Source organism: Bos mutus, chromosome 10 (assembly GCF_027580195.1).
Source record: "Bos mutus isolate GX-2022 chromosome 10, NWIPB_WYAK_1.1, whole genome shotgun sequence".
NCBI classification, from domain to species: Eukaryota; Metazoa; Chordata; class Mammalia; order Artiodactyla; family Bovidae; genus Bos; species Bos mutus.
In genome coordinates this window covers 83601791-83629519 of record NC_091626.1, presented here as the reverse complement: position 1 = coordinate 83629519, position 27729 = coordinate 83601791, and the positions used below count along the sequence as shown (strand labels likewise).

At 47.8% G+C, this 27729-nt stretch overlaps 1 protein-coding gene across 17 annotated transcripts in view; it reads right to left on the bottom strand.

The window, feature by feature from the left end:
* The window catches only part of TTC7B (tetratricopeptide repeat domain 7B), a 273939-nt gene that overhangs the window by 123610 nt on the left and 122600 nt on the right, over positions 1-27729 (bottom strand). For 14 of the 17 annotated variants that reach the window (XM_070378355.1, XM_070378354.1, XM_070378347.1 and 11 more), the window contains exons 6-7: positions 11262-11340; positions 4628-4800 (exon numbers count right to left, since the gene is read on the bottom strand). In XM_070378355.1, the coding sequence (XP_070234456.1) occupies positions 4628-4800; positions 11262-11340 (252 nt within the window). Of the gene's footprint in view, positions 1-4627; positions 4801-11261; positions 11341-13140; positions 13149-27729 lie in introns of those variants that run through there. The other 3 variants (XM_070378356.1, XM_070378363.1, XM_070378362.1) reach the window with 2 other exon arrangements.

The window sequence follows — 27729 nt, the reverse complement described above, 5'->3', positions numbered from 1 at the left end:
TCCTTCAGACAGCATCCTCATCCTTACCAAAGCCTCTGCATTGGTTGCCAGGAGGTTCGGACCTGTATTTGGGCGCCAGGATAATTCTTTCCCCTCTGAGGCCTACAGAGGGGCTCAGCATGGCGTGTGGCACTCCTAGGGTTCGAAAAATCGTTATCCGCTTCCTGGCACAAAATCGGCGCTTCTAGCCTCCTCTTCACTTTGTGGTAACTGTCTAATCTAATGTGCATTTCTCTATCTAAGCCACCTCAAGTGCTTCTTATGAGGAGGAATACAATGGAAGAAAGAAAGAGAAGCAAAGGTGTCCATGTTAGGAAGAAGTAAACCTGTATTTGCGGACGACATGATCTTGTATATAGAAAATCCCAAGGGATCTAAAAAACTATTAGAACTAATAAAGCAGTTCAGCAAGACTTCAGCGTACAGGTTCAATACAGACAGTCGATTGTATTTCTATATAGTTGCAACAAACAACCCCAAAATAAAAGTAATAGTAACAATTCCATTTATGATAGTATTGAAAAGAATACCACACACACCAAAACGCCCTTAGATAAGTTTACAAAAGAAGTGCAAACGTTATACCTTGAAAACTTCAAATTGTTGTCAAAAAAATTGAAGGAAAATAAATGGAAAGACATTTCATGGTCATGAAGACTTAATATTGCTAGGATGGTGCGCACGTGTGCTAAGTCACTTCAGTCGTGCCCGACTCTTTGTGACCCCCATGGACTGTAGCCTGCCAGGCTCTTCTATCCAGGGACTCTCCAGGCAAGAGTACTGGAGTGGGTTGCCATGCCCTCTTCCGGGGGATCTTCCCAACCCCAGGATCGAACCCATGTCTCTTAAGTCTCCTGTATTGGCAGGCGGGTTCTTTACCACTAGCACGACCTGGGAAGCCCTGCTAAGATGGCAACGCTCCTCAAATTAATCTACAAATTACACTCATTTCCTATCATGATCCTAGTTGCTCTTTTTTGTAGAAATAGACCAAATGATCCCAAAATTCATGTGAAAATATAAGGGTTTCGGGGGAAGGCAGGCTAAGGGGTGCTAGGTTTATTTGGGGGTAATAAAATATTCTAAATTTGACCACAGTGATGAGCAATGTGACTATATTAAAAGCTATATTAAAGCGCATTGTACACTTTAAATGAGTGAATTGTATAGTATGTGAATTAGATCTCAACAAAACATTAATAAAAATGACTGTGTCTATTTGTGTGAAGTGAAATTTGTGTCTCAATAACCATTCATGGCATGGGAATCTTCCCATTAACTAATAGCTACATTTAACTTGATCTATGTTTTGCCTCCATAACTCTTGTACAGATGGGGAAGCTGATGTATGGCAAAGACTGAGTGCTTCCGGAAAGAAGGGAGACACGGCCAGCACTCTGAGCTTTGCTTCCTTCAAGAGGTGAGGGCACACTGGAGTAGCACCCAGACAGACACAGAGCTTCATCCACATGTCAAACTTGACTGCGGGAGGAAGCAAGAGCTGGAGTCTTCAAAATACTGGCACTTATGAAGCATCCAAAGCAGAGGAAAATCTAGGGTCTATTTTTAAGGTTTAAAAACATTACCTAAAAAAGAACCTCAGTCCTGATGCTAAATAGCTCATAATAAGGGGTCAGCATTTTAAAAGTGAGAGTTTGAGAACTGCTAGAACAGATGTTCTATGAACCCAGATAAGGGGTAAGGAATGCAGGAAAAAGTTAAGAAAATGCTCACTAGTCTGAATCCATACTAGAAATGCAAACTGAACAAGATGATGAGAGAGAGAAAGACCAGGGTCAGTTTAAGAAGACCGAGAGGCAGTGGCCATTGGCCACAGGACTGGAAAAGGTCAGTTTTCATTCCAATCCCAAAGAAAGGCAATGCTTTCTTTGAAGAATGCTCAAACTACCGCAGAATTGCACTCATCTCACACACTAGCAAAGTAATGCTAAAAATTCTCCAAGCCAGGCTTCAATAATACGTGAACCATGAACTTCCAGATGTTCAAGCTGGTTTTAGAAAAGGCAGAGGAACCAGAGATCAAATTGCCAACATCCATTGGACCATCAAAAAAGCAAGAGAGTTCCAGAAAAACATCTATTTCTGCTTTATTGACTACGCCAAAGCCTTTGACTGTGTGGATCACAATAAACTGTGGAAAATTCTGAAAGAGATGGGAATACCAGACCACCTTACCTGCCTTTTGAGAAATCTGTGTGCAGGTCAGGAAGCAACAGTTAGAACTGGACATGGAACAACAGACTGGCTCCAAATAGGAAAAGGAGTACGTCAAGGCTGTATACTGTCACCCTGATTATTTAACATATATGCAGAGTACCTCATGAGAAACGCTGGGCTGGAAGAAGCACAAGCTGGAATCAAGATTTCTGGGAGAAATATCAATCACCTCAGATATGCAGATGACACCACTCTTATGGCAGAAAGCAAGGAGGAACTAAAGAACCTCTTGATGAAAGTGAAAGAGGAGAGTGAAAAAGTTGGCTTAAAACTTAACATTCAGAAAACGAAGATCATGGCATCCGGTCCCATCACTTCATGGCAAATCGATGGGGAAAAGGTGGAAGCAGTGAGAGACTTTACTTTTTTGGGCTCCAAAATCCCTGCAGATGGTGACTGCAGCCATGAAATTAAAAGACGCTCCTTGGAAGGAAAGCTATGACAAACCTGCTGCTAAGTCGCTCAGTCGTGTCCGACTCTGTGCGACCCCACAGACGGCAGCCACCAGGCTCCCCCATCCCTGGGGCTCTCCAGGCAAGAGCACTGGAGTGGGCTGCCATTTCCTTCTCCAACGCATGAAAATGAAAAGTCAAAGTGAAGTCGCTCAGTCGTGTCCGACTCTTAGCAACCCCATGGACTGCAGCCTACCAGGCTCCTCCGTCCATGGGATTTTCCGGGCAAGAGTACTGGAGTGGGGTGCCATTGCCTTCTCCAATGACAAACCTAGAGAGCATGTTAAAAAGCAGAGACATTACTTTGCCAACAAAGGTCCATCTAGTCAAGGCTATGGTTTTTCCAGTGGTCATGTATGGATGTGAGAGGTGGACTAGGAAGAAAGCTGAGCGCCAAAGAATTGATGCTTTTGAACTGTGCTGTTGGAGAAGTCTTGAGAGTCCCTTGGACTGCAAGGAGATCCAACCAGTCCATCCTTAAAGGAAATCAGTCCTGGTGTTCATTGGAAGGACTGATGTTGAAGCTGAAGCTCCAATACTTTGGCCACCTGATGCGAAGCACTGACTCACTTGAAAAGACTTTGATGCTGGGAAAGATTGAAGGCAGGAGAAGGGGACGACAGAGGATGAGATGGCTGGATGGCATCACTGACTCAATGGACATGGGTTTGAGTGAACTCTGGGAGTTGGTGATGGACAGGGAGGCCTGGTGTGCTGCAGTCCATGGGGTCGCAGAGTCGGACACGACTGAGCGACTGAACTGACTGACCAACTGAGAGGCAGTTACCCTGAGAAGTGCTGCCCCCGAAGCTGCAGAGCGGTGCTCAGAAGCCTCACCGCGATAGCCCTCCAGTCCCCACGTCGGTCAGCGCTCCCCGGGGCCTCAGCAGCAGCAGCCTGAGGGCTTTCCGCCATTTTCCCACCACACAGTGACTAAAGGAGGTGTCCTTAGTTATTCACACATGTTCCTCTTTCCCTCACTGCGAGGTTGTGAAAAGCCACCAGCCTCGGTCTTGTGGGAACAAAGACGGGAAGGAAGGCTCCGAAGGGAGGAGTCGGGAATGAGCCACGCCGGGTCCCGTCTTCCTGCCGCCTCGGGGCCTCTCTCTGTCTCCCGCCTACTCCTTCCCGAGGGGGAAAGCCCAGAGGGAGCTGGCATGGACCCTTACCCCACCATCCTCAGAGGTGATCCAGCCCAACTTCAAAACCGAAAACAATGAACGCACTCGACAGAGACGTCACCTTTCAGTCACTTGTAAATTATGAATCATTTGTTAATTACTTAATTCTCCTTCTTCTTACAGCTAATTCGGTGTAAAACAAATTTTTAAACAAAGGATCAAGGAATTGCTGAGGAAAAGAAAAAAAGTGAGCTCTGGCTTACTAATAACTTTGTATGATGCTGAAGTTCTTGTAATAATCTGAATGAAAATCCCAAAACCAACAGTGAAGACTGAGAATAGCAACCAAGAATGATTTTAGATAAGAATGAGAGCATTTTCTTACTTAAAAGGTCCCCACTAGTGCATGGATTTTGCTGAAGTTATGAAAAATAAAGAGGTATCTTTATTAAACTGGTAAATTAGACTTGCTCGTCTGGTTCTCTTTCAGGAGAGAAAAAATCTACCCTTGAACTTCTATACACTCTTGTGTGTGTGTGTGTGTGTGTGTGTGTGTGTCGCGCTTCAGGCGTGTCCGATGCTTTGTGACCCCATGGACTGTAGCCAGTCAGGCTCCTCTGCCCGTGGGATTCTCCAGGCAAGAACACTGGAGTGGGTTGCCACGCCCTGCTCCAGGGGACCTTCCTGACCCACGGACTGAATCCTGGTCTCCTGTCTCCTGCCTGGGCGGGCGGGTTCTTAACCGTTAGTGCCGCCTGGGGGCCCCAAGTCTCCCTCCCGTCCCCCAACCCACAAATGAGGCAGCAGTCCCCGTACTTCTCTCCTGAGTAGACGCGCGCTTTCCGGGTGAGCGTGTAGGTTTTCGTGTTTGCTCCTTTCCGGAGAGGATCGTCCAGGGGTGACTGGCATGGCGGATCCTCCAGAGGGTTCCAGTAGCTCTGCTCACACATACCCCGCAACAGGATCTCCGCCAGCTGCCTGGCTATTGTCTGGGGACAGAAAGGAGCAAAGGGACAGCCGTCAGTCTATTTTGTGTCATTCACTCATTCATTTGCTCATTTAGTGAATATTTTTCAGCCACCACTTGGTCATCACTATTCCAAGACTCATTAAACATTTTTACTTTGATGAAAATTCTCCCGTTGATGACAATAAAAATAACATTTAAAAAACAGATAACCTCATGCCCTTCAAATGCTGCCCTGCTTCTGTTATATTCTGGAACACTAAACATGTTTTGGACCTGAAATTTTTAGTTAAGCTCTTTTCCAAAAGCTCTTATATTAACTAAATAATAGGTGAACTGCAAATATTTTCGTCACTCTCCAACCGATGCCTGCTAAAGCCTGAAGGTGGCAGAAAGCCAGAACTCAACCTAGATGATGTAATCCCTGAAAAAAGTCTCTTTGTTGATGAAAAGAGGATGTCCGGTGCAGATTTTTAGAACGTCTTCCTTCTTAGGCGTGCCAAGGACAAGTCCTACGTGTCCCTGCCCTGGCCCTCAGCACCTGAGACCCTGACCTGTTCTCCCTGCCTCCTGGGTCTTCCGGCCCAAGGCTCCCACTGGCCTTGTGCAAAGTGCAGAGAGGGCAAAGTGGGAACTACGGATACTGATCAAGAAATACATTTTTTCAAAGCCGGGTAGGTATCTCTTTTCTCACTGTGAAAACTCAGAAATGTCTGAGTCTTGTCCTCCTAGATTGGATGCAGGTTACTGTGTTTTCCTAACTCTGTAGCTCTGCTGCCTGGGACAGCACCATGGGTGCTCACGTGCTATGTCACCCAGTCCTGTCCGGTTCCTTGCGACCCCCTGGACTGTGGCCTGCCAGGCTCCTCTGTCCATGGGATTCTCCAGGCAAGAGTGCTGGAGTGGGTTGCCACGCCCTCCTCCAGGGGATCCTCCCGACCCAGGGATGGAACTCGCGTCTCTTACGTCTCCTGCAGCGGCGGGTTCTTCACCGCCAGCGCCACCTGGGAAGCCCCGATAGCGCCGCGGACGGCGTACTGTGGGCGGGAGAGAAGGCAGGTACTAAGAACTGTGCTAACGGATGTCCTCATCATCTCCCAGTGACCAAGAAGAGAAATTTTTAAAAATCCCTCTGAAAATAGGACTGCATTGCAGGGTGATCCAGGCGACCTCACGCTCAGCCAGAGGCAGGGAAAGAGAGCGCCACCCAGCAGGTTTCCCGCGTGGTTTTAACGTTCTCTGGAAGAGGCAGGCAAAGGATACTGATCTTCTGAGAACAAGACTTTTTAAACCAATATGTTCCAGAAGAGAACTTTGCTAGGCTTTCATCTATGGGAAATCTCTAAAAACACCACAAGGAAACCTAAATGCAAACCAATCACTAGCTTAGTGGTTCCTGATAACCACTGGGTAAAGGCAAATTTTCTTCATTATTCCCAAGTAAGACCCACTGGCTTTAAATGTCTATAAAAATGTGAAATTAGATGCACTCTGATCATCCCCAACTGAGCCGTCTGTAAAGATCTCATAAGAACACGATTTTCAGGACCTAAACACTTCCTGGACCATTTTCTTAAACCTCCCGTTACGGCCTCATTTTGATCTCACTGCAGTCATATAAACTTAATGACTTCTGCTGGAAGCATCAGCTGGCAAGAATAACCTCCACTGGCTCTAGCTGAGGGAAAAAAAAAATGTTAAAGGAGAAAAATGAACAGGAACTTCACATTGTGGATGTATCTGCCACAGAGGGATTCTAAGGTAAAAGTCTCTGTCCTCAAGACAGTCTGCTTGTCCGCTGCTGGACAGCTCACGTCAGACCTCATTTTCCCTCAAGGTATTAACCTTCCCGAGAGAGCTTTTCAATGAGGTTTTGATGTGATTGCATATATTAAAGGCATTAGCTCATCATGTACCTCCGATTAGGAAGGATGTTGGTTATATTCACTGAAAGCACAAATGAAGTTCAGAGGAGACTGAATAGGAGAAATTATCAGCAAGATCACCAACGTCTATGACACTTTTATGTTTTATACTCAGGGCATATATAGCTTGTAGTTTAAATGCCTAACAATTGTTGATAACTACCAAATATATTTCAAATGAAAGGAAAGAAAGGAAGAAAGCTGGTCTGGAAGAAGAACTTGAACTTCTTTGTACAAAGCTGGTCATTAAATGCACTTTTTTTTGCATGTGTTTTTAAACTGTGATAAACCTCACATAACATTCACCATTTTAAAGTGTGCAATCCAGTGGCATTTAGCACACTCACGGTGTTGTACAACCATGGTCACTATCTAGATCCAGAACACTCTTTACCCTAAAAGGAAACCCCATATCCTTTAAGAAGTCACTCTCCACTCTCCCTCCTCCCGCACCCTGGGAACAATGACTCTGCTTCCTGTGTCTGTAGGTTGCCTGGTTTACATTTCACATAAAAGGAGCCAAACAACATGTGGTCTTCCTGTGTCTGACTCCTGTCACTCAGCATAGTCTTTTCAAGGTTTGTCCACAGAGCAGCATGAACCAGCCCTTCACTCCTCTCTGCAGCTGAATGATATTCCATCGTATCCTGTTTATTCAGTCATCAGCGGTAGACACTTGAATTGTTTCCATCTTCTGGCTACCGTAAGGAGTGCTGCTGTGAACACTCATACATAAGTTTTGGTTTGAAAACCTGCTTTCAATTATTTGGAGTATTTATCTAGGAATGGGGTTGCTGGAAATGTACTTTTAAATCCTTCTCTGCTATAGTTTCACTCCAGAGTTTACAAAGCAACTTTTCCATCTCCTAGTGTTAGTCGCTCAGTCGTGCCCGGCTCTTTGTGACCCCATGGACTGCAGTTCACCAGGCTCCTCTGCCCATGAGATTTTCCAGGCAAGGATACTGGAGTGGGTTGTCATTTCCGTCTCATAAGGATATTATAAATTTGCAATTATCAGCTAATTGAAAAGGAATCAGACAGCAATTAAGAAACACTGTCTTAGAGAAGGAGAAAAATCGTATGACATCCTTTATGTGCAGAATCTAAAAAGAAATTATACAAATGAACTTTTTTACAAGACAGAAACCAACTCGCAAACTTAAAGAAGGAATGTAAGATTGCCAGTGGGTAACAATGGGGGGAGTGACAGTTAGGGAGCTTGGGATGGACATTTACACACCGCTATGTCTAAATGGATGACCAGCAAGAACCTGCTGTACAGCACAGGGAACTCTGCTCAATGTCATGTGGCAGCCTGGATGGGAGGCGAGTCTGGGGAAGAATGGATATATGTCTATGGAAGGCTGAGTCCCTTCACTGTCCACCTGCAACTATCACAACATTGTTAATTGGCTATACTCCAATATAAAATAAAAAGTTAAAAAAAAAACAAAGTCTCACACACACACACACACACACACACGAGAAACTCTGTCTCACGAGTGGCAATAGCTAGAGAAGCTTCCTCACATCCGGAGGAAACCAGAGGACGCCAGTGAAGATGTCCGAGAAGTGTTTCTCAGCTGGGCTGGGCAAAGAATCACTTGTGGAAAGTAGAAAATACAGGTTCTTGAGTCCGGCCACAGGCTGGCATTCCCGAGGTCAGGCACAGGGATGCGTGTTTGCTCAAAGGCCTCAGATGTATCGGATGCACACTGCTGGCTGAGCACTCAAGGAATTAGAAACAGTTTCATTTAGGTCACTCGTGGACCATCAACCAAGACCAAAGGTGTGCCTGCAACTCAAATGTGACACTGAGTGTGAAGTGACTCCCCTGGTGTTGACCGTGAACATGTCAATCACTCAGTTGTGTCCAACTCTTTGCAACCCCATGAACTGTAGCCCGCCAGGCTCCTCTGTTCATGGGATTTCCCAAGCAAGGATACTGGAGTGGGTTGCCATTCCTTCTCCAGGAACTCTTTCCAATTTAGTGATCAAACTCAGGTCTCCCGCATTGTAGATGGATCACTTTACCCCGTGAGCTACCAGGGAAGCCCATGTTAACAGTAACCAGTTAGTTAAGAGCTGGAAGTGTCCAGGGCCAGCTTTAGTCCTAACAGGCTTCCTTTAGAAGCCTCTTCACTGGGTTTGTCAGGAAAAAACAAAAACAAAAACACTTATTTCTGGCCAGAATCCTACCTCACAGGATTTTTATAAGTTAAAACACATTGATTGAAAATCATAACCCTTACACAATCATAGAAAATATTCTCTAATTCTGGAAAATAATGTTGGCGTGAGCAACAGGCAGACTCCTGTGGTGCAGTCCGTGTACACGTGCCTTTTAATGAAAAAGAACCATTTATTTCCTTAGTGAAATATATATTCTTTGAGAGTCTATATTTAAGAATTTGAAAGATTGGCTAAGTGAGCTTTTAAAACAATTACAAGAACACTTGCCAGTACTCTCATTATGCTTTCAAATCTCTTAAGCTGTTCATGCTGACCAGTTGGGAAGTTTTATGGAATGGGGGGGAGGTCAATTTGAGAGAAAAGACATGTGGCAATAATTTTTATCCATATTTTTGCAGGGTTTTTTTTTCGCTTAAAGAACTGTGTTGATCAGAAAACGTTTTCTTTGAACTTCTGAGGCACCCATGAATCATATCAACACATAAATAAATGTCAAAGACCGAGCGAGTTCTTGCTGGGGCGTGTGTGTGCGTGAAGTCATCCATCTTGTTACCTCCTATAATTCTGGGCCTGCCAGGTGGCGCTAGTGGTAAAGAACCCACCTGCCAATGCCGGAGACTTAAGAGACGCGGCTTCAGCCCCTGGGCTGGGAAGACCCCCTGGAGGAGGAGATGGCAACCCGCTCCAGTGTTTTTGCCTCGAGCATCCCATGGACAGAAGGGCCTGCCAGCCACGGGACGTGGGGTCACCGAGAGTCAGACACGACTGAGGAGGCTTGGCACTGTAATGCCAGGAGAGCCTGTGGCTGAGCCGCCTGGACCTGCGAGTCGTGCGTCCACATCCTAGTGTTCTGGAGACGCCAAAACGAAGATACAGCCTCATTTCCTGTGACGGGAGTGGCTGAGCCTCGCCCAACTGAACACTCACAGCATTTAAAGGATTCCCGACGGACTTCCCTGGCGCTCCAGTGTGTTAAGACTTCATCCAGGCTTACACTACGGAGGGCATGGGTTCAGTTTCTGGTCAGGGAGTTTAAGATTCCACATGCCAGGTGGTGTGGACAAAAAAATAAAAAACCATGGTAACGGACGCATGATAACGGGCAGACGACAGCCCGGATGACAAAAGACAGAGCCCTTCGCGCAAATGCTGGGTGACTGCGGCTCTGAAGGGCACCCTGTGGAGGTGTGACTACGAGCCTCCCAGCAGGAGAGTGAAAGGTTTAAAAGGGAGGAGACAGAACTCAAGTCCACAGGCGAGCCAAGCTGCTGACCAGCCAGTGTATTTAACTAGCTTTCCTATTTCTGGGTTTTATGGTCAGTACAGTTGAACAGCTAGGTACTCCTAGGATCTAACGTGCTTTGCCCCATTCAGGGTGCAGTATGACCCTTCAGCACACAAACCACCCTGGTGTCCAGAGGGCCCAGTGCTGGCTGCTGCACAGGGTGCACGCCTTTCGATTTAACAACATGACCGAGAGGCGACTGAGAAGATGTCCGTCATTCGCCATCAGGGAAATGTAAGTCAAAACCACCGTGAGCCAGCACGTCACACTCACTAGGAGGCTAGAACTGAAAAGAAACAATACACAAGTGCTGTCGAGTGCGTGGAAAAGCTGGAACGCCCGTCACTTCTGGTGAGAACCTAAAATGGTGCAATCGGTCTGGAAAAGTTTGGCAGTTCCTCCAGAGGTCAAATGTAGAGTCACCATGTGATCTAGCAACCCCAGTCCCAGGTATATACCCAAGAAAAACGAACACAAGTATCCACACAGGGTCGTGCACGAGGATGTTCACAGCAGCAGTATTCATGAGAGCCGACAAGCAGAAACAATCCAGTGTCCTAGGCACTGGTGGCTGAATAAAGACGGCTCTGTCCCACACTGGAACGTCAACCATGGGGGAGAGGAGTGAAGACACAGAGCACAGGGCGGGTGGGCCTTGAAAACGTGGGGCTAAGAAAAGCCAGTCACAGCAAGGCCACGTGCCGCACAAAGCCGCTTATGTGACGTGTCCAGAACAGGCACATCCACAGAAATAGGAGGTGAGTTAGTGGTCACCCGCGGCTGCAGGAAGAGTAGAATGAGACTGACCAGTAACAGGCACGGAGGTTTTTGCGGGGTGATGAGAAAGTTCTGAATTGAAATATAAATGACGGCTGAACAATTTTGCGACTACTAAACTCCAACGACTTTAAACTGGTGAATGAATGATGTATAACAATATGCTTCACTGATAGAGTTTAAGATGTATAACGTCTGTATTACCTGATGTGTGATGATACGTCATATATAATTTATATACGAAAGCGAGAGAAGGTGCCCGCAGCGCCTTCAGGCCTGAACCAAGTCGGCAGTCACACTTACCATCCGCAGGTTTTGGGTTGTTCTGGTCTCAACTGCTCTGAGGAGCTCTCTGAATCTCCCGACTCCTCTTGTCAGGCTCCTGTGGGCACACAGAATTTGACAGGGCTCCCATCCGGCGCCTATTAATGTTAAATATTTTATACACACATTCCACTGCATTTTGTCTACATAAAAGCTGTCGGTGAGACGGTAAGCGAACCATCGCTCAGCACGTGTCTGTCCGTCTTTGCTCAAGTCTGAAAAATCTGACCTAAGATTGATGGGCTTTGGTGCTTCCACAGTCAGAGTTTCTCAAGCAAAGAAATGTTGGAAAGCCAGATCTGAGGCAAAAAAAAAAAAAAAAAAAGGCAAGATATCTTTCACGAGTCTATCTTCCACCCCCCAGTAGCTCAGCCTGCTCTGTTAAGTGGTGCTAAACTCTTTTCATCCCAGAATGGCTGGCACAAAGGTACAGGAATGTGTGCGATGTGGGAAAGGGTTTTGTGACCTGCCTCCTTTGTGGGCGAGACAAAGGGCAGAGGCATGAAAACCGAGGGGCTCCATCGGGCAAGCGCTCTCTGTCTTCGAGAACACACAGGACTGCCCAGTAAAGCTGCCCGCGCCCCCCCAGCCTAACCCCAACCCCAGCAGGCAGGCAGAGGGTCACAGCCCCTCCCGAGTGGGCAGGTGCCCCTGGGCTGAGGTCAGCGCATCTCACACACGGCCACACACCTCACTGCGTGGGTTGCACGTTTTGTGAAGAGGCAAATCACACCTGGCTTCACCCTGACCCACACGCCCAGACCCCACGTGTCTGTCCCCCCTTTCTGAGGCTGTGCCCGGCCCGGCCGGCTGGGATCACTTCCCTGCAGGTCGCTTTACACCGAGCACCGCCACCTCCTATGACATAACCCAGTGATATTTATAACCTGCTCATGAGAACACATCTCATCTTTCCAAAAAGCCGCCGAGCAGGTCAGCAGGTGCTGGCGCAGCAGAGGCCAGGTATCCGGCTCTCTCCTTGGATGACACTTTAAATTGCACAAAGGGATGAAAGCAAATGACACGTGGGCTCCGAGTGCTCTGAGCACTCACGGGGCTATTAACTCGTGTCTTATATCGACACGACATCCCAAGGCTCTCATTCACAAGAACACCCCCAGAACTTGAAGATAATGGTTTATTGGCGCCGGGACATAAACGCTCCCATAGTCCTCTCACCCACACATACCAGATGACATCGGATCAGAGGCTTTAGGGCAGCATTAAAAGAGAGGCTTGTGCTCAGGACTCCAGTCAGCACTAACGGAAACGTGAATAAAAATTAGGTAATAGGCCCTGGAACATGCAATCTCTGCTGCTTTCCCCTTCATTTGCTTTTATGGGATCTGTGTTCACAGGCAACAGAGTATATTCACTTTGGACTGAAGCTGCGTTCTCTTAAGTTACATGGCGGGGTGTGAGGGGAAGGAACAGCTACAGCTGAGAAAGGGACAGGCGGGACAGAGCAGTGTCATTTTAGTCCAGAACCCCAGAGTAAACTCCTAGTATGCACAAAAAGAGGCTTCCCCAGTGGCTCAGGAGTAAGGAGTCCGCCTGCTATGCAGGTGAGGCGGGTTCGATCCCTGGGTGGGGAAGATCCCCTGGAGAAGGAAGATCAACCCACTCCAGTATTCTCGCCTGGGAAATCCCAGGACAGAGGAGCCTGGCGCCTACGGTCCCCAGGGTCACCAGAGTCTGACATGACTGAGCGCACACAGCGCATACACATATGAACAAAGCATGGCGTTTTAAGCTGTGTGAGTAAAGACGGCGCTGAGGCAACGCAGTCGGAGGCCCGGGTTTACACGGCTGTTTCGGCGGCGGGGACAGCAGGCAGCATTCAGTCCAAACGCCGTACCTCAGGGGCAAGCCACCAGGTGGGAGCTGGCCCTTCAGCACGTCTCCCGGGCCCTCCTCGCTGAGGGAGATACCTGTCCAGTTACAGAAGCACAGAATGTTCTAGCTAGAAATGATCCCGACATGACCCAGTCCACCGTGACACAAAGGGAACGGCTCGCTCAGTCACAGCAGCGAGAGGGCCGGCTGCGAGCTTTCCGCCAAAGCTCTCACCTTCCCGACAGCGGAAACGCGCGCTCTCAGCCCAGGACGATGCTCGCAGGAGGAACAAAACAGCGGGGACACAAGAAAGGCCTGTTTCTTAGAGAACCGACTTCGGGGTGCCGGTGGGGGCGGGGGAGGATGGGGGCAGGGACGGCCGGGGCGCCTGGGAGGACACGCGCACAGGCTGCGTGTAAACGGGTCCCCAAGGCCGGCGCGCCGGGCTCGCTCCGCGCTCCTCCGCAGCCTGCGTGCGAGGGCGCTGCTGGGGACGGTGCCGTGCGGCTGGGTCCCTCCGCGCCCGCCGGACACCATCACGACATTGTTAATCCAAAATAAAACGTTTAAAATAAAATACTGGGTGGGGGAAGGTCTGTTTTACATGATTAATATGCAAATTAATATGTACATAATATAAATCTAACGGTTCCAGTGATCCCAGCGAATGAGCTGCTCCGAGGAACTGGTTCAAAAACTGGAAAGAAAACCCGCTGTCGCGGGAGAAGCGGCCCCGTGTCCAGGGCGAGGCTCGCCGCGGGAGCTGAGGGCCGCGGGCGCAGAGCTGCCGTGCGGAGGCCGGACGGTCTTCCCGCGCAGGGCCGGCGCCCCCCGGCGGCCGCTGCAGGAAGTCCCCGTGACCGGGGACCACGGCCCCCGGGCCGGCCAGCCCCGCAGCCACGCCGGAGGGCGGCCGGAGCACTGCCCTGCCTCTGAGCAAATCCGCGCTCTTCTCAAACTGCTTCCAGTTTTTTTCTGGGAAGAGCTTCGGCTGCAGATTGTGCTCATCAACAGAGAGTCCGCAGTGACCGCAGCGCGGGGACCAGCGCAGGGCTGGCGGCCGCAGGAGGGGGCTGGAGGGGGCAGGTCGCACATCTAAACGTCAGAAAAGGAACAAAGTGTCCTAAATACAGAGACATCCAACCACCAGCAGCTCTTACACCATTCATATGCTTCTATAGTCACATAATTTTATTCAAGCAATCACTTCCACGGTTGCCATGACGGCAGAAAAAAAATTTTTTTAAAGATAATCATGATAGAAACAGAAAAAGATTAACTTGCAAAAATTACATTCTAGAGGCTATGAAATACCCCCAATTTGAGGGAAATACAAACCACAGGGTTGCTTTCGTGTCTCTAAACTATTCGTTTTTTCTTAAGTGTTGACACGCGTGAAACAGCTCGAATGAACTGCTGCTTAGAAACTCCACTCCAAAACGAAGAGAAAGAGAGCCAAGGACTCTCCTGGGTTTGAGGGTTTCCACAGACCCTTGACATGAGGTCATTTATTCCGTTTCAACACCCCTGACTGAGACAGTGCAATGATGTCAGAATTCATTATGGGAAACGAATCTCTAAAAACGCTCTCGCCAGCATTCGAGCAGCGGGCACTGGCGAGCAGTCAGAACTCGGGGTTCACCTCCTGCACCTCGCTTCTTGAGCTGGGGGAGCTTGCCTCCGCGGAGGACAGTTCCCAGCAGCTCAGCCCACACCAAGGAGAAAGGGCCTGCGAGTCCCTGGAGCACCAGCTGGCTGACAGGAGGGCGAAACCCGCCCACGTCGCGGGGGGCCCCAGCTGCAGGGAGCGCTCGGGTGCGTCCTCAGCCGAGCTGCGGCAAACCCAGACGGAGGAAGGCCCACCCGCGGTCCCGGGGCTGCGCTCCCCTCCAGCCCTGACCTGCTTCCATTTTCCTTCTCTCCTCCCACCTCTTCTACCGGCTCCACCCTCCCCTCCCCCCGCACCCCCAGCCCCTCCTCCTCCTCCCAGGTCTCAATGCCCTGAGGTCCAGGCAGGAGCACGACCCCCTGAGGACGCCAGGGGGGCACTGACTGGCCAGCACCGGTCCCTTCTTGACCTCCTGGGTCCTGAAATCAGCATTTCTGATGGCTGGTCTCTGAAATCTACATTCTCACGTACAAATTTACAGCAGCGTCTGTTCACGTCCTGTTCTGCTGTGACTCCGAACTGCACACTCAGCTCTTTAATACTGTCACCTGTCTCTGAACTATCAAACCAAGGGGGAAACAAACAGGAAGGAAGCCAGAGCCACAGAAGCAAACTCAAACGGAAAACCAAGTCTCAGAGCAACTCAGAGACTAGAGAATCATTTCACCTGGTGATGGGCAGCGACTTCAACAGCAAGCTCAATCCATTATTTTACATTCATTTGCATTTTCACACACACTTCTTCGGAGCCAGGGGGAAAATACAATCCCTCCTCTTCCAGTTTGTCCTTCCAAATTATCTTCTAGCCTCAGAGTTTGGCCCAGGTCACCAGTGCACTTAAATTCAATATCAACCGTCATTGTCATGCAAACTCATAGTTCTGCTGTGAATAAAACACTTTTCATACGAGATGTCCAATTCCTAGGTCATAAGGGAAAGCTACTTGTTAGCGTAGGTTCAATATTTTTTATCCTTGTCTGTGGTTGAGAACTTTAAAGATCAATTTTAGAATAAGTCAACACAGTAGATCTCTTAAAGCTAAGAAATCGTTTGGCTTTTTCCACGTTCTTTCTTACCAACTGGTGTTCTGAACCTAAGTGTTAAGTTATTTCATAATTACTCAACACCAAACTTGGGCAGGGCTTCCCCAGTGGCTCAGACGGTAAAGAATCCGCCTGCAATGCAGGAGACCTGGGTTTGACCCCTGGGTTAGGAAGATCCCCTGGAGGAGGGCATGGCAACCCACTCCAGTATTCTTGCCTGGAGAATCCCATGGACAGGGGAGCCTGGTGGGCTACAGTCCATGGGGTTGCAGAGATGGACACGATTGAGCAACTAAGAACAGAACATACTTGGGCAAACTCTGGGAGACGGTGAGAGACAGGGAGGCCTGGCGCACTGCAGCCCACGGGGTTGTGAAGAGCCAAACCTCATCACACCGTGGGTTCCAGGCTTGTCCCTGAGGACACATGGTGAACAAGGGAAGCACCAGGAACCACGCGTGTCCTCACATCCCCGACGAGACCGCAGGCCCCTTGAGGACCCAGGTCTCTGTCCCTCAAACAGAGCCAGCATGCAGAGAGTGCTCAGTAACTAAGTACTGAATGAGTGAACTTCAGAACTGCCAGGAGCTGAGTGAACCAAGACCCCGAGGGCATGCGTTTTCTCCCTGTTTCTTGCCCCCTCCTTTCTCCCTGCACACAGATCACCAGGCAGCTCGGCAAGTGTTACTTTAAACAGAATCCGCCTCGTACCGGGTCTGCAGCATGATGTCGGAGGAGCAGTGACACGCAGGCAACGCGCCCAGCATGCCCTGCCTGGCAGCCTCGAGAGGGCTGTGTGCAGAACAAGGAGTTTGAGGTTTTTAAAAAAAAAAAAAGGCTTTCAGAGAAACTGTGCTGCCCAGGCGCCTTTCTGCATGCCCCTCTCTCTGCCCGAAGAGTCCTAGGTCATCCTCCAAGACCCGCTCAGAGGCCTTTCCTGCACTCCCGGTGCTGTCTGCAGGGCGCACGTGTTTTGAGCACGGACAACATTCAACACGCGATTTTCACTTGTATCTGTGTCTGCGGCCATCATAAGGGGACAGGCCCACAGTGTACCCACCTCTCCTTGTCCCAGCGGCCTCACAGAGCTGACCAGGTACCCAGGGGCCCCTAGTAAGCTGTGCACTCCCCGGAGAAAGAAACAGACAACGGTGATTTCACAGTCGTGACTACACACTAGGAGATGCACCTCACCACGTCTGGACACTGTCATCACTTAGAACTCCAGAAACCAGAAACGCACCCGGGCTTCCCTGGAGGCTCAGATGGTAGAGTCTGCCTGCAACGCGGCAGACCTGGGTTTGATCCCTGGGTAGGAAAGATCCCCTGGAGGCGGGCATGGCAACCCACTCCAGTATTCTTGTCTGGAGAATCCCACGGACAGAGGAGCCTGGTGGGCTACAGTCCATGGGGTCGCAAAGAGTCAGACACGACTGACCGACTAACACAAAACTCAGTGCATCTCCAGGTCAATTTCTCTTTGTTCTCAGGTTTGGAAATGCTTCCCCTTCATTTATATGACATTAGTATCATCTACATGGGAAATGTCTGGAATCGAAACCAGGTCTCCCAATCTGGAAAGTGGGGGAAGAAAAAGACATCCTTCACACTCCAGGAGGCCGCGTCTGGCCGGCTGTCAGGGAGCTGTTTTTCCCAGAATGGATCCCAGCTTCTCCCTCTACACACTCTTCGCCTCAGATCCAGTGACACACGTCCGTGAGGACAGATGGCTCGCTGCAGTCGGGGGACAGGGACCAAACCCACAACCTTGGCCTCGTTAGCAGAGGACTCTCTCTGATCCCGGGGTGAGCCGGCTGCCGCCTGGATACAGCGACGAAGGGCCTGAGAGCAGCGCGCCGGAGGGAGCCTCAGAAGTCTCTCTGCAAACCTAACGAGGGTTGTATGAGGCTTAGCAACGAGGGCTTCCTCGTGACAAACGCGAAGCCAACCAGGCGGCCCGCTCAGCCGGCCAGGCGGCCACGCCTTGGGGAGCAGGTGCTGGTCCCGGCAGGACGGGCGCGCGAGGCCTGGGGGCCCTGCCGAGCCCGCCGCTCCAGCCCGCGGAGGGTGACAGCCAGACGCCCTGCCTGTGTGTGTGCCGTCCTCAAGTCGCCAGGCTTCTCTGACTCTGCGACCCCATGGACCTCGGCCCGCCAGGCCTCCCTGTCCATCACCAACTCCTGGAGCTTGCTCAAACCCATGTCCATTGAGTCGGTGATGCTACCCAACCATCTCATCCTCTGTCATCCCCTTCTCCTCCCGCCTTCAATCTTTCCCAGCATTAGCGTCTTTTCAAATGAGTCAGCTCTTTGCATCAGGTAGCCAAAGTATTGGAATTTCAGCTTCAAAATCAGTCCTTCCAATGAATATTAAGGATTGATCTTCTTTAGGATGGACTGGTTTGATCTCCTTGCAGTCCAAGGGACTCTCAAGAGTCTTCTCCAACACCACAGTTCAAAAGCATCAGTTCTTCAGCACTCAGCTTTCTTTATAGTCCAACTCTCATATCCATACATGACTACTGGAAAAACCATAGCTTTGACTAGACGAACCTTTGTCAGCAAAGTGATGTCTCTGCTTTCTAACACGCTGTCTAGACAGCCAGATAAACTGCCGCAGGGGCTTGGACGGAAGGACAACATGCCCCCCTACTGGCTCTCCCCTCACCCCGACTCCCAGGCTCTGGGGAAACACGGGATATAGAAAGGCCTGCCCCCTCCCATCCTCCTTCCTTTTAACCTTTGGAAATGAGTCAAAGGATGTCCATCCTCATTCAGAAAACAACACCGAGCGTCCACTGGGCACGAGAAGAGGATGCGGGGATGTGGCGCTGGGCCAGCCAACGAGCATGTTTCCCCCTGAGCCCGGGCCTTTTTGCTTTTAATTTTATTTGCTTATTTTGGGCTGCGCCGGGCTGCACTGCTGCTGCTCAGGCATCTCTAGCTGCTCGAGTGGCGGCTGCTCCCTAGTTGTGGTGTGCGGCCTTCTGATTGCAGTGGCGTCTCTTCCTGCAGAACATGGTCTCCAGAGCACAGGCTCAGTATTGTGGCTCACGGGCTTAGCTGCTCCACGGCGGGTGGGATCTTCTCAGACCAGGGATTGAACCCATGCCCACTGCATTGGCGGGCAGATTCTTACCACTGGACCGCCAGGGAGGTCCCTGAACCTGGGATTTAATGAGGCTCAGTTTGGCCTCAGAGGCCTCTTGGTACCTAATGCACAGCTGAACTCAATCTCATGGCACTTTTAACAAACAGACCAACGCTCACCTAGCATATGAGGCTCGCTCTCCAAAGTATTCACATTCTCAAACAGCACAGAATACATAATCTGGAGCCAGACCATCTGGGCTCGGACACAAGCTCGGCCACTTGACTAGTTATTGACTGTGGGCAAGTGCCGCGCCTTGGTCTCCTTGTCTGTAAAATGGGGAGAACAAATGCACTCACCTCATAGACTGGCTGTAGGAATTAAGTGAGTTAATTATGGAATACACAATACTGTGTCATTGCTCAAAACAGTTTTGGAATTCTGGAATCTACCTTCCAGTTGATATATATACACACAAGTCTGTTTTACTTCCTTGAAGTCATTTAATACTGAAGAAGAAAAAAGATACTCCCAGTGTGATGGATTCATCCACTGTGCTATTTACTGAAAGCCTAAGAAAAGCTATGACCAACCTAGACAGCATATTAAAAAGCAGAGACATTATTTGCCAACAAAGGTCCATCTAGTCAAAGCTATGATTTTTCCAGTGGTCATGTATGAGTGTGAGAGTTGGACTGTAAAGAAAGTTGAGCACCAAAGAATTAATGCTTTTGAACTGTGGCGTTGGAGAAGATTCTTGAGAGTCCCTTGGACTGCAAGGAGATCCAACCAGTCCATCCTAAAGGAGATCAGTCCTGAATATTAGTTGGAAGGACTGATGCTGAAACTGAAACTCCATGCTTTGGCCACCTGATGCAAAGAACTGACCGTTGGAAAAGACCCTGATGCTGGGAAAAATTGAAGGAGGGAGGAGAAGGGGACGACAGAAGATGAGATGGTGGGATGGCATCACTGACTCGATGGACATGAGTTTGAGTAAACTCTGGGAGTTGGGGATGGACAGGGAGGTCTGGCGTGATGCACTCCATGAGGTCTCAAAGAGTCGGACACGACTGAGCGACTGAACTGAACTGAACTGAACCATGCTCACAATGATGAGACAACAACTGATGTCGGGTGGGGAAAAGCTCTCTCCTGGGCCTTGTGGTCCCTCTAGCAGCAAAGAATGGTGACTGGGGGTGCTGGTGTCCATGGGGAGCAGCAGAGTCTCCACCGAAGGCCACAGGGCCCAAGATCCACACAACACAGAGGATGCAAAGGAACCGAGGGAGTAGGTAGCTGAGTCCTTCTTGTTCTAGCTCAGTTAATACAGCTAACATTTACAGGCTGCTCTGAATCAATCAGGGCCTCCTGGATTGTCAAATGGTAAAGAATTTGCCTGCCAGTGTAGGAGAGGCAAGTTCAATCCCTGGGTGGTGAAGAGTTCCTGGAGAAGGAAACAGCGACCCACTCCAGTATTCTTGCCTGGGAAATCCCATGATAGAGGAACCTGCCAGGCTACAGTCCATGGGGTTGCAAAGGAGTTGGATACGACTCAGAAACTACAGGAACAGGAACAACAACTGAATCAGTCAACAGGGGCCAGCTGAAACTGGAGGCTGTGGGCCTGGGTGGCTGAGCCGCTGGAGGCAGTTCATTGGGAGACTCGAGGTGCAGGCATCGAGCCACTAATGTGCTAGCAGAAGCTGATACCAAGCTGACAAGAGGACAGTTCGGCACTGACGCCACTCGCTTCCGTGGAGGGCCGTGTCCGCTCCAGACCAGCCCAGGCGGGAAGACACGCGCACGGAGCCCAAGAGGAGAGACGCAGGCCAGGCTCCAAGAAGGGACGAGTTTCACTACAAAACCCCGAGACGCACCCAGGTAATCTGATAATAAAGTAGACGGAAGACTGTTTAGGGGGTAGTGCTGGTCTGCTAGCAGTGACTTCAAACATTCGTGGATTCCAAGCCACAGTCACGCAGTTGGACCAGCCTGCGGGAGACCTGGGTCTGATCCCTGGGTTGGGAAGATCCCCTGGAGAAGGGAAAGGCTACCCCCTCCAGTATTCTGGCCTGGAGAATTCCATGGACTGTGTGGTCCATGGGGTCGCAAAGAGCTGGGCACGACTGACGACTTTCACTTTCCATCCAAAGTAAATGTGCCCTTGACTCTCACACTCTTTGCTTCACTCCATTTCCTTACAGCTTAATCACTCAAGCGTATATCCTTGCACTACTTTTTTTCTCTTGATGAGTCTTTAAAATCTCTCTTAATATACAGGTTCCCCTTCTATCTCTTTCTTTCCGTTACAATTTGCCAGTTAAGGACTCTGAGCTGTTTGGCGCGTGGAGTTTCCCATTGGCTGGAAAACCACACGGTCGTGCAGGTCACCACAGTGCTCCTTTCCCTGTGTTTCTTGCATCTCGGAGTTGGATTTCAAGCCTTAACCCGTTCAGGTGTCACCCCTTTGCAAGACTTTGCTGGTGGCGTGTTCTTCCATCAGGAGGCACGTCGGGTCTGGCTGTGGCTCTTTGTTTGATGTTAGCAGCCCTTGACACTTGATGGTCAGATACGTTAATTCACTGGAGTTACAAAATGGTGACATTCTAATTCTCTCACTACATTTTCATGTACTAGCTGGAGTAATTTTATAGGGAGGTATTTCCTTTCATCTAATATTTGGTTTTCCATTTCACATAGTAAATGTAGGAAAAATGTCTGATTCTTTCTTTGTGTCTCCTTTTTGGATACTGAATTAGAACTCATGAATTTAAACACATCTGATGAGACTGCTACAATTCTTATCCTTCCTGAAATTCAAATTGCCCCATATACAGCCGGAACCCCATGTTAGAAAACATGGCCCAAGAAATCTTTCATAGTTCTCTTGCTGACTGATATGCAGAGATTTTACAAGCTTGTCTTATTTATTTCCTACCCCAGAAATGAATGAGGTTTCTTTTATTGGAAAATGACACTTCAAGATCACACTCTAGGTGCCAGAGATGGTTACTGCTACTGGGTCAGGCACTGAGTCAGACCTCCTCCCCTCTCCTTGTCCCTCTGAAGGACTTACTTCAAGGACTGTCTCTCTTTCTCTCAGCCTCTCTCGCTCACTCTCTCACACACAAACATGTGTGTGTATTTACACACATGCACACACAGACACCTAATGATTTCATACTGATATTTCCAATTCAGTCATTCAAAATTAGGATTATACTTTATATATTATATATACTTTATATATATTATTATATATATACTTCACTTATATATTAATATACTTTATGTATATTATACAGATTCTTTACCAGCTGAGCCACCAGGGAAGCCCAAGATTATACTACAAATAACCCATGCTGGAGAGGGTGTGGAGAGAAGGGAGCCCTCCCACACTGTTGGTGGGAACGTAAGGTGGTGCGGCCACTGTGGAGACCAGTGTGGAGGTTCCTCAGAAAACTAAAACTAGAATTATCATATGATCCAGCAGTCATGTTCCTGGTCATATACCTGGACAAGACAGTAATTCAAACAGATACGTGTATCCCAGTGTTCACTGCCACACCATTCGCAACAGCCAGGACATGGAAGCAGCCTGGATGTCCATCAGCAGACGAATGGATACAGAAGATGTGGTACGCACTGGGCATACACCCTGAGAAAACGATAACTGAAAGACACATGTACCCCAGTGTTCACTGCAGCGCTGTTTACAACAGCCAGGACATGGAAGCAACCTGGATGTCCGTCAGCAGACGAATGGATACAGAAATCGTGGTACATATATACAATGGAATATTACTCAGCTATCAAAAAGAATGCATTTAAGCCAAGTCAGTCCTAATGAGGTGGATGAAGCTAGAGCCTATTAGACATGAATGAAGAGTGAAGTGTTAGAATGAAGAAGGTTTCCCTGGTGGCCCAGAGGTTAAAGCGTCTGCCTGCAATGCAGGAGACCTGGGTTCGATCCCTGGGTCGGGAAGATCTCCTGGAGAAGGAAACGGCAACCCACTCCAGTATTCTTGCCTGGAGAATCCCATGGACAGAGGAGCCTGGTGGGCTACAGTCCACTTTAGAGTCGGACACGACTGAGCGACTTCACTTTAACTCAAACGTCAGAAAAGACAGACAGACACTGCACGCTAACACACGCACGTGGGATCTAGAAAGACTGTAGTGATGCATCCGCCTTCAGGGCAGCCATGGCGAGGCAGAGGCAGACAACGGCGTGTGGGCTCCGTGGGGGAGGCGCAGGGCACGAACTGAGAAAACGGTATGGAAGTGCACACACGGCCATGCGCCACACGGCCAGCAGGGGCTCCTGAGAGACACAGGGAGCTCAACCCAGCGCTCCGCGGCCCCCTAGGCGGGTGGGGCGGGGAGGGAGATGCGAGCGAGGCTAGGAGGGAGGGGCGCATGTACACCTGCGGCTGATTCATGCTGATGTACGGCAGAAAGCAACACAGTATTATAAAGCAGTTATCCCCCAAAAAAGCGGTACATATATAAAATGGAATACCACTCAGCCATAAAAATAACGCAATAATGCCAACTGCAGCAACATGGATACAACTGAATGTTCGTATACTAAGTGAAGTGGGTCAGGAAGAGAAAGACACTGCGTGATATCACTTATATGTGGAATCTCAAATACGGTACACAGGAACCTATCTGCAGAGCAGACTCACAGAGAGGACAGATGTGCAGTCGCCAAGGGAGAGGAGGGCGGCAGGACGGGAGGTGTGGGACTCGCAGGGACAACCATTACCTGTCATATGGACGCTCCACCAGGTCCTAGCACGGAGCTATACTCAGCATCCTGCCATAAACCACAGTGGGAAGGGATACTTTAAAAAGAATGTCTGTATGTGTATCCCTGAGTCACTTTGCTGTACAGCAAATTCAGGACTAGAGTTTTTCCTTGATTTCATCTATCTTAAATGTATGCTGTCTTTCTCTCATACCCAGACTCCTGGTTCCGAAGGACATAGGGGAAAAAAGAATTAGAATATTCCATAAGCATTAATCTGCCCTATTTTATATTGCACAAAATGTTTCACGATATCAATACTAATCATACCACCATCATTATGATTACAGAAAAGCTAAAAAAAAAAACCCTTATTTTCTGTATATGCTATCAGCATTCTCTTTTCACTTATTAGTTTATGGTTGGACTATATCCATTATGAGACAAAGAAATAGGGAAGCAGGACATATGCTTAGAAAAAAGAAGAGTCAAATACTGAATGCAGAGCTCCAAAGAATAGCAAGGAGAGAAAAGAAAGCTGTCCTCAGTGATCAATGCAAAGAAATGCAGGAAAACAATAGGATGGCAAAGACTAGAGATCTCTTCAAGAAAATTAGAGATACCAAGAGAACATTTCATGCAAAGATGGGCTCAATAAAGGACAGAAATGGTGTAGACCTAACAGAAGCAGAAATTATTAAGAAGAGATGGCAAGAATACACAGAAGAACTGTACAAAAAAGATCTTCATGACCCAGATAACCATGATGGTGTGATCACTCACCTAGAGCCAGACATCCTGGAATGCAAAGTCAAGTGGGCCTTAGAAAGCATCACTATGAACAAACCTAGTGGAGGTGATGCTATTTCAAACCCTACAAGATGATGCTGTGAAAGTGCTGCACTCAATATGCCAGCAGATTTGGAAAACTCAGCCGTGGCCACAGGACTGGAAAAGGTCAGTTTTCATTCCAATCCCTAAGAAAGAGCATTCAAACTACCGCACAATTGCACTCATCTCACATGCTAGCAAAGTAATGCTCAAAACTCTCCACTCCAGGCTTCAACAGTATGTGAACCAAGAATGTCCAGATGTTCAAACTGGATTTAGAAACGGCAGAGAAACCAGAGGATAAATTACCAACATCCCTCGGATTATCAAAAAGGCAAGAGAGTTCCAGAAAAACTTCTGCTTCATTGACTACGCTAAAGCCTCTGACTATGTGGATCACAACAAACTGTGGAAAATTCTTCCAGAGATAGGAATACCAGATCACCTTACCAGCCTCCTGAGAAATCTGTATGCAGGTCAGGAAACAACAGTTAGAACTGGATATGGAACAGTGGACTGGTTTCAAATTGGGAAAGGAGTACATCAAGGCTGTATATTGTCACCCTGCTTATTTAATTTATATGTACATCATGCATATAAGCCAGGGTGGATGAAGCACAAGCTGGAATCAAGATTGCTGGGAGAAATACAATAACCTCAGATATGTAGATGATACCACCCTTATGGCAGAAAGCAAAGAACTAAAAAGCTTCTTGATGAAAGTGAAAGAGGAGAGTGAAAAAGTTGGCTTAAAACTCAACATTCAGAAAACTAAGATCATGGCATCTGGTCCCATTGTTTCATGGCAAATAGATGGAGAAACAATGGAAACAGTGAGAGACTTTATTTTTGGGGGGCTCCAAAATCACTGCAGATGGTGACTGCAGCCATGAAATTAAAAGACGCTTGCTCCTTGGAAGAAAAGCCATGACCAAACTAGACAGCATATTAAAAAGCAGAGACATTACTTTGCCAACAAAGGTCCATCTAGTCAAAGCAATGGTTTTTCCAGTAGTCATGTATGGGTGTGAGAGTTGGACTATAAAGAAAGCTGAGTGCTGAAGAATTGATACTTTTGAACTGTGGTGTTGGAGAAGACTCCTGAGAATCCCTGGACTGCAAGGAGATCAAACCCGTCAATCCTGAAGGAGATCAGTCCTGAATATTCATTGGAAGGACTGATGCTGAAGCTGAAACTCCAATACTTTGGCCACCTGATGCGAAGAACTGACTCATTGGAAAAGACCCTGTTATTGGGAAAGATTGAAGGCGGGAGGAGAAGGGGATGACAGAGGATGAGTCGGTTGGATGGCATCACTGACTCGATGGACATGAGTTTGAGTAAACCCCGGGAGTTGGTGATGGACAGGGAAGCCTGGCGTGCTGCGATTCATGGGGTCGCAGAGAGTCGGACACAACTGAGCGACTGAACTGAACTGAACTGAAGTCAATATAAACTCACTCTGGATTAGCCTCCCTGCTGGATTCAGCCAAGACCTCAAACTGTCTGTTATGAATATGAACAAAGGATAGAGACTATGCTTAAAGATTAAAGGAAACGATGAGTCAGTGGATGGGGAATCTCAGTAGGAAAAGGGAAACTATAAAAATTAACCAAGGGGGATTTTAGAGTTAAAAAGGATAACTAAAACGAAAAGTTCCCCAAATGGACTCAACAGCAGCTTTGAGATAGCAGAGAAATCACTGAACTTAAAGATAAATTAATAAAAACCATCCAATCCAAAGAACAGAGGGAAAAGAAGGCTGAAGAAAAAGAGAGACACGTAATGATAAAGCTACTGAAAAACAAAAAGAAAAATCTTGTAAGTAACAGCTGAAAAGTAATTAATCACATAGAGGGGAGCAACAGTTAAGATTAAATCGACTTCTTATCAAACATAGTGGAAGCTATCTGCCTGGCAATGCAGGAAATGCAAGATACCTGGCTTCAACCCCTGGGTTGAGAAGATCTCCTAGAGCTGGAAATGGCAACCCACTCCAGTATTCTTGCCTGGAAAATTCCATGGGCAAAGGAGCCTGGTGGGCTATAGTCCATGGGGCTGCAAAGAGTCAGTCATGACTGAGTGACTGAGCTTTAGTATATGTTGCACTATACTCAAAATGATGAAAGAAAAAAAAGTCATCACAAAGAATTCTATATAGTGTAAAATTGTAATTCAAAAATGATGGCAAAATAAAGACATTCCCAGATAAACAAAAAGTGGGAGAATTCACAGCTAGCAGACACGCGCCAATACAAAATTTTACAGGAAGTCCTTCAGATTACTGGGAAATGACAACAGAGGGCAATGTGAAACCACAGGAATAAACTAGTAAGAGGACTAGAAATGTAAATACTTGAGTAAATATAAAATACTGTGTAAATATATTTTCAAATCTTGTCTTCTTTAAATTTCTATTAAAAATAGGATTGTATGAGGAATTATTATATCGCACGGTTGTATTTATAACATATACAGACATTAGTAGCAAAAGAAAGAAGCTATATTAGAATAAAGAATGAAGCTACAGTAGAGCCAAACTTTGTATTTTACAGAAATAATTGATAATTTAAGATATATTTTATAATTCATAGAGAAATCACCATAAAATTTTTCAAAAAATACAGGTTAAAAAATCAACAGAAGAATTAAAATGTAATACTGAAAGGTATTTGCTTAATACAAAAAAGGGTAATACGGAGGAATAAAGAATTCAAAAAAGATATGAAACATACAGAACCAAAAGAGCAAAATGGCAGAAGAAATTTAATCCTTCCATGTGCGTGAGCTAAACATTCCAATCAGGGCAAACTTTCTAATACTGGATCAAAAAGTAAACTCCAACTATCTGCTGTCTACAAGAGATAAGCAAGAGATGTGCTTTAATTCAAGACACAAAATTGAAAGCAAAGGATGAAAAAGATACACCACGGAAACTATCCACAAGATGGCTGGAGTGGCTATAGTAACATCAGATAAGACAGACTTGCAGTGAAGAAATGTCACTGGAGACAAAGAGACGTCTACGAAGGCACCTACTGCTGACACCTCGCTCTATGGTGGAAGGCTGAGCACTTCCTCCCTGAGGTCAGGCAGGAGTAAGATAGAGAGGTCGACCACACCACGCCCGTCCAACGCTGTATTGAAGGCTCTGGACAGTGCAGTATGTGATTGTAGAAATAGGAGACATATAGCTTGAAAACAGGGAAGGAAAGCTGTG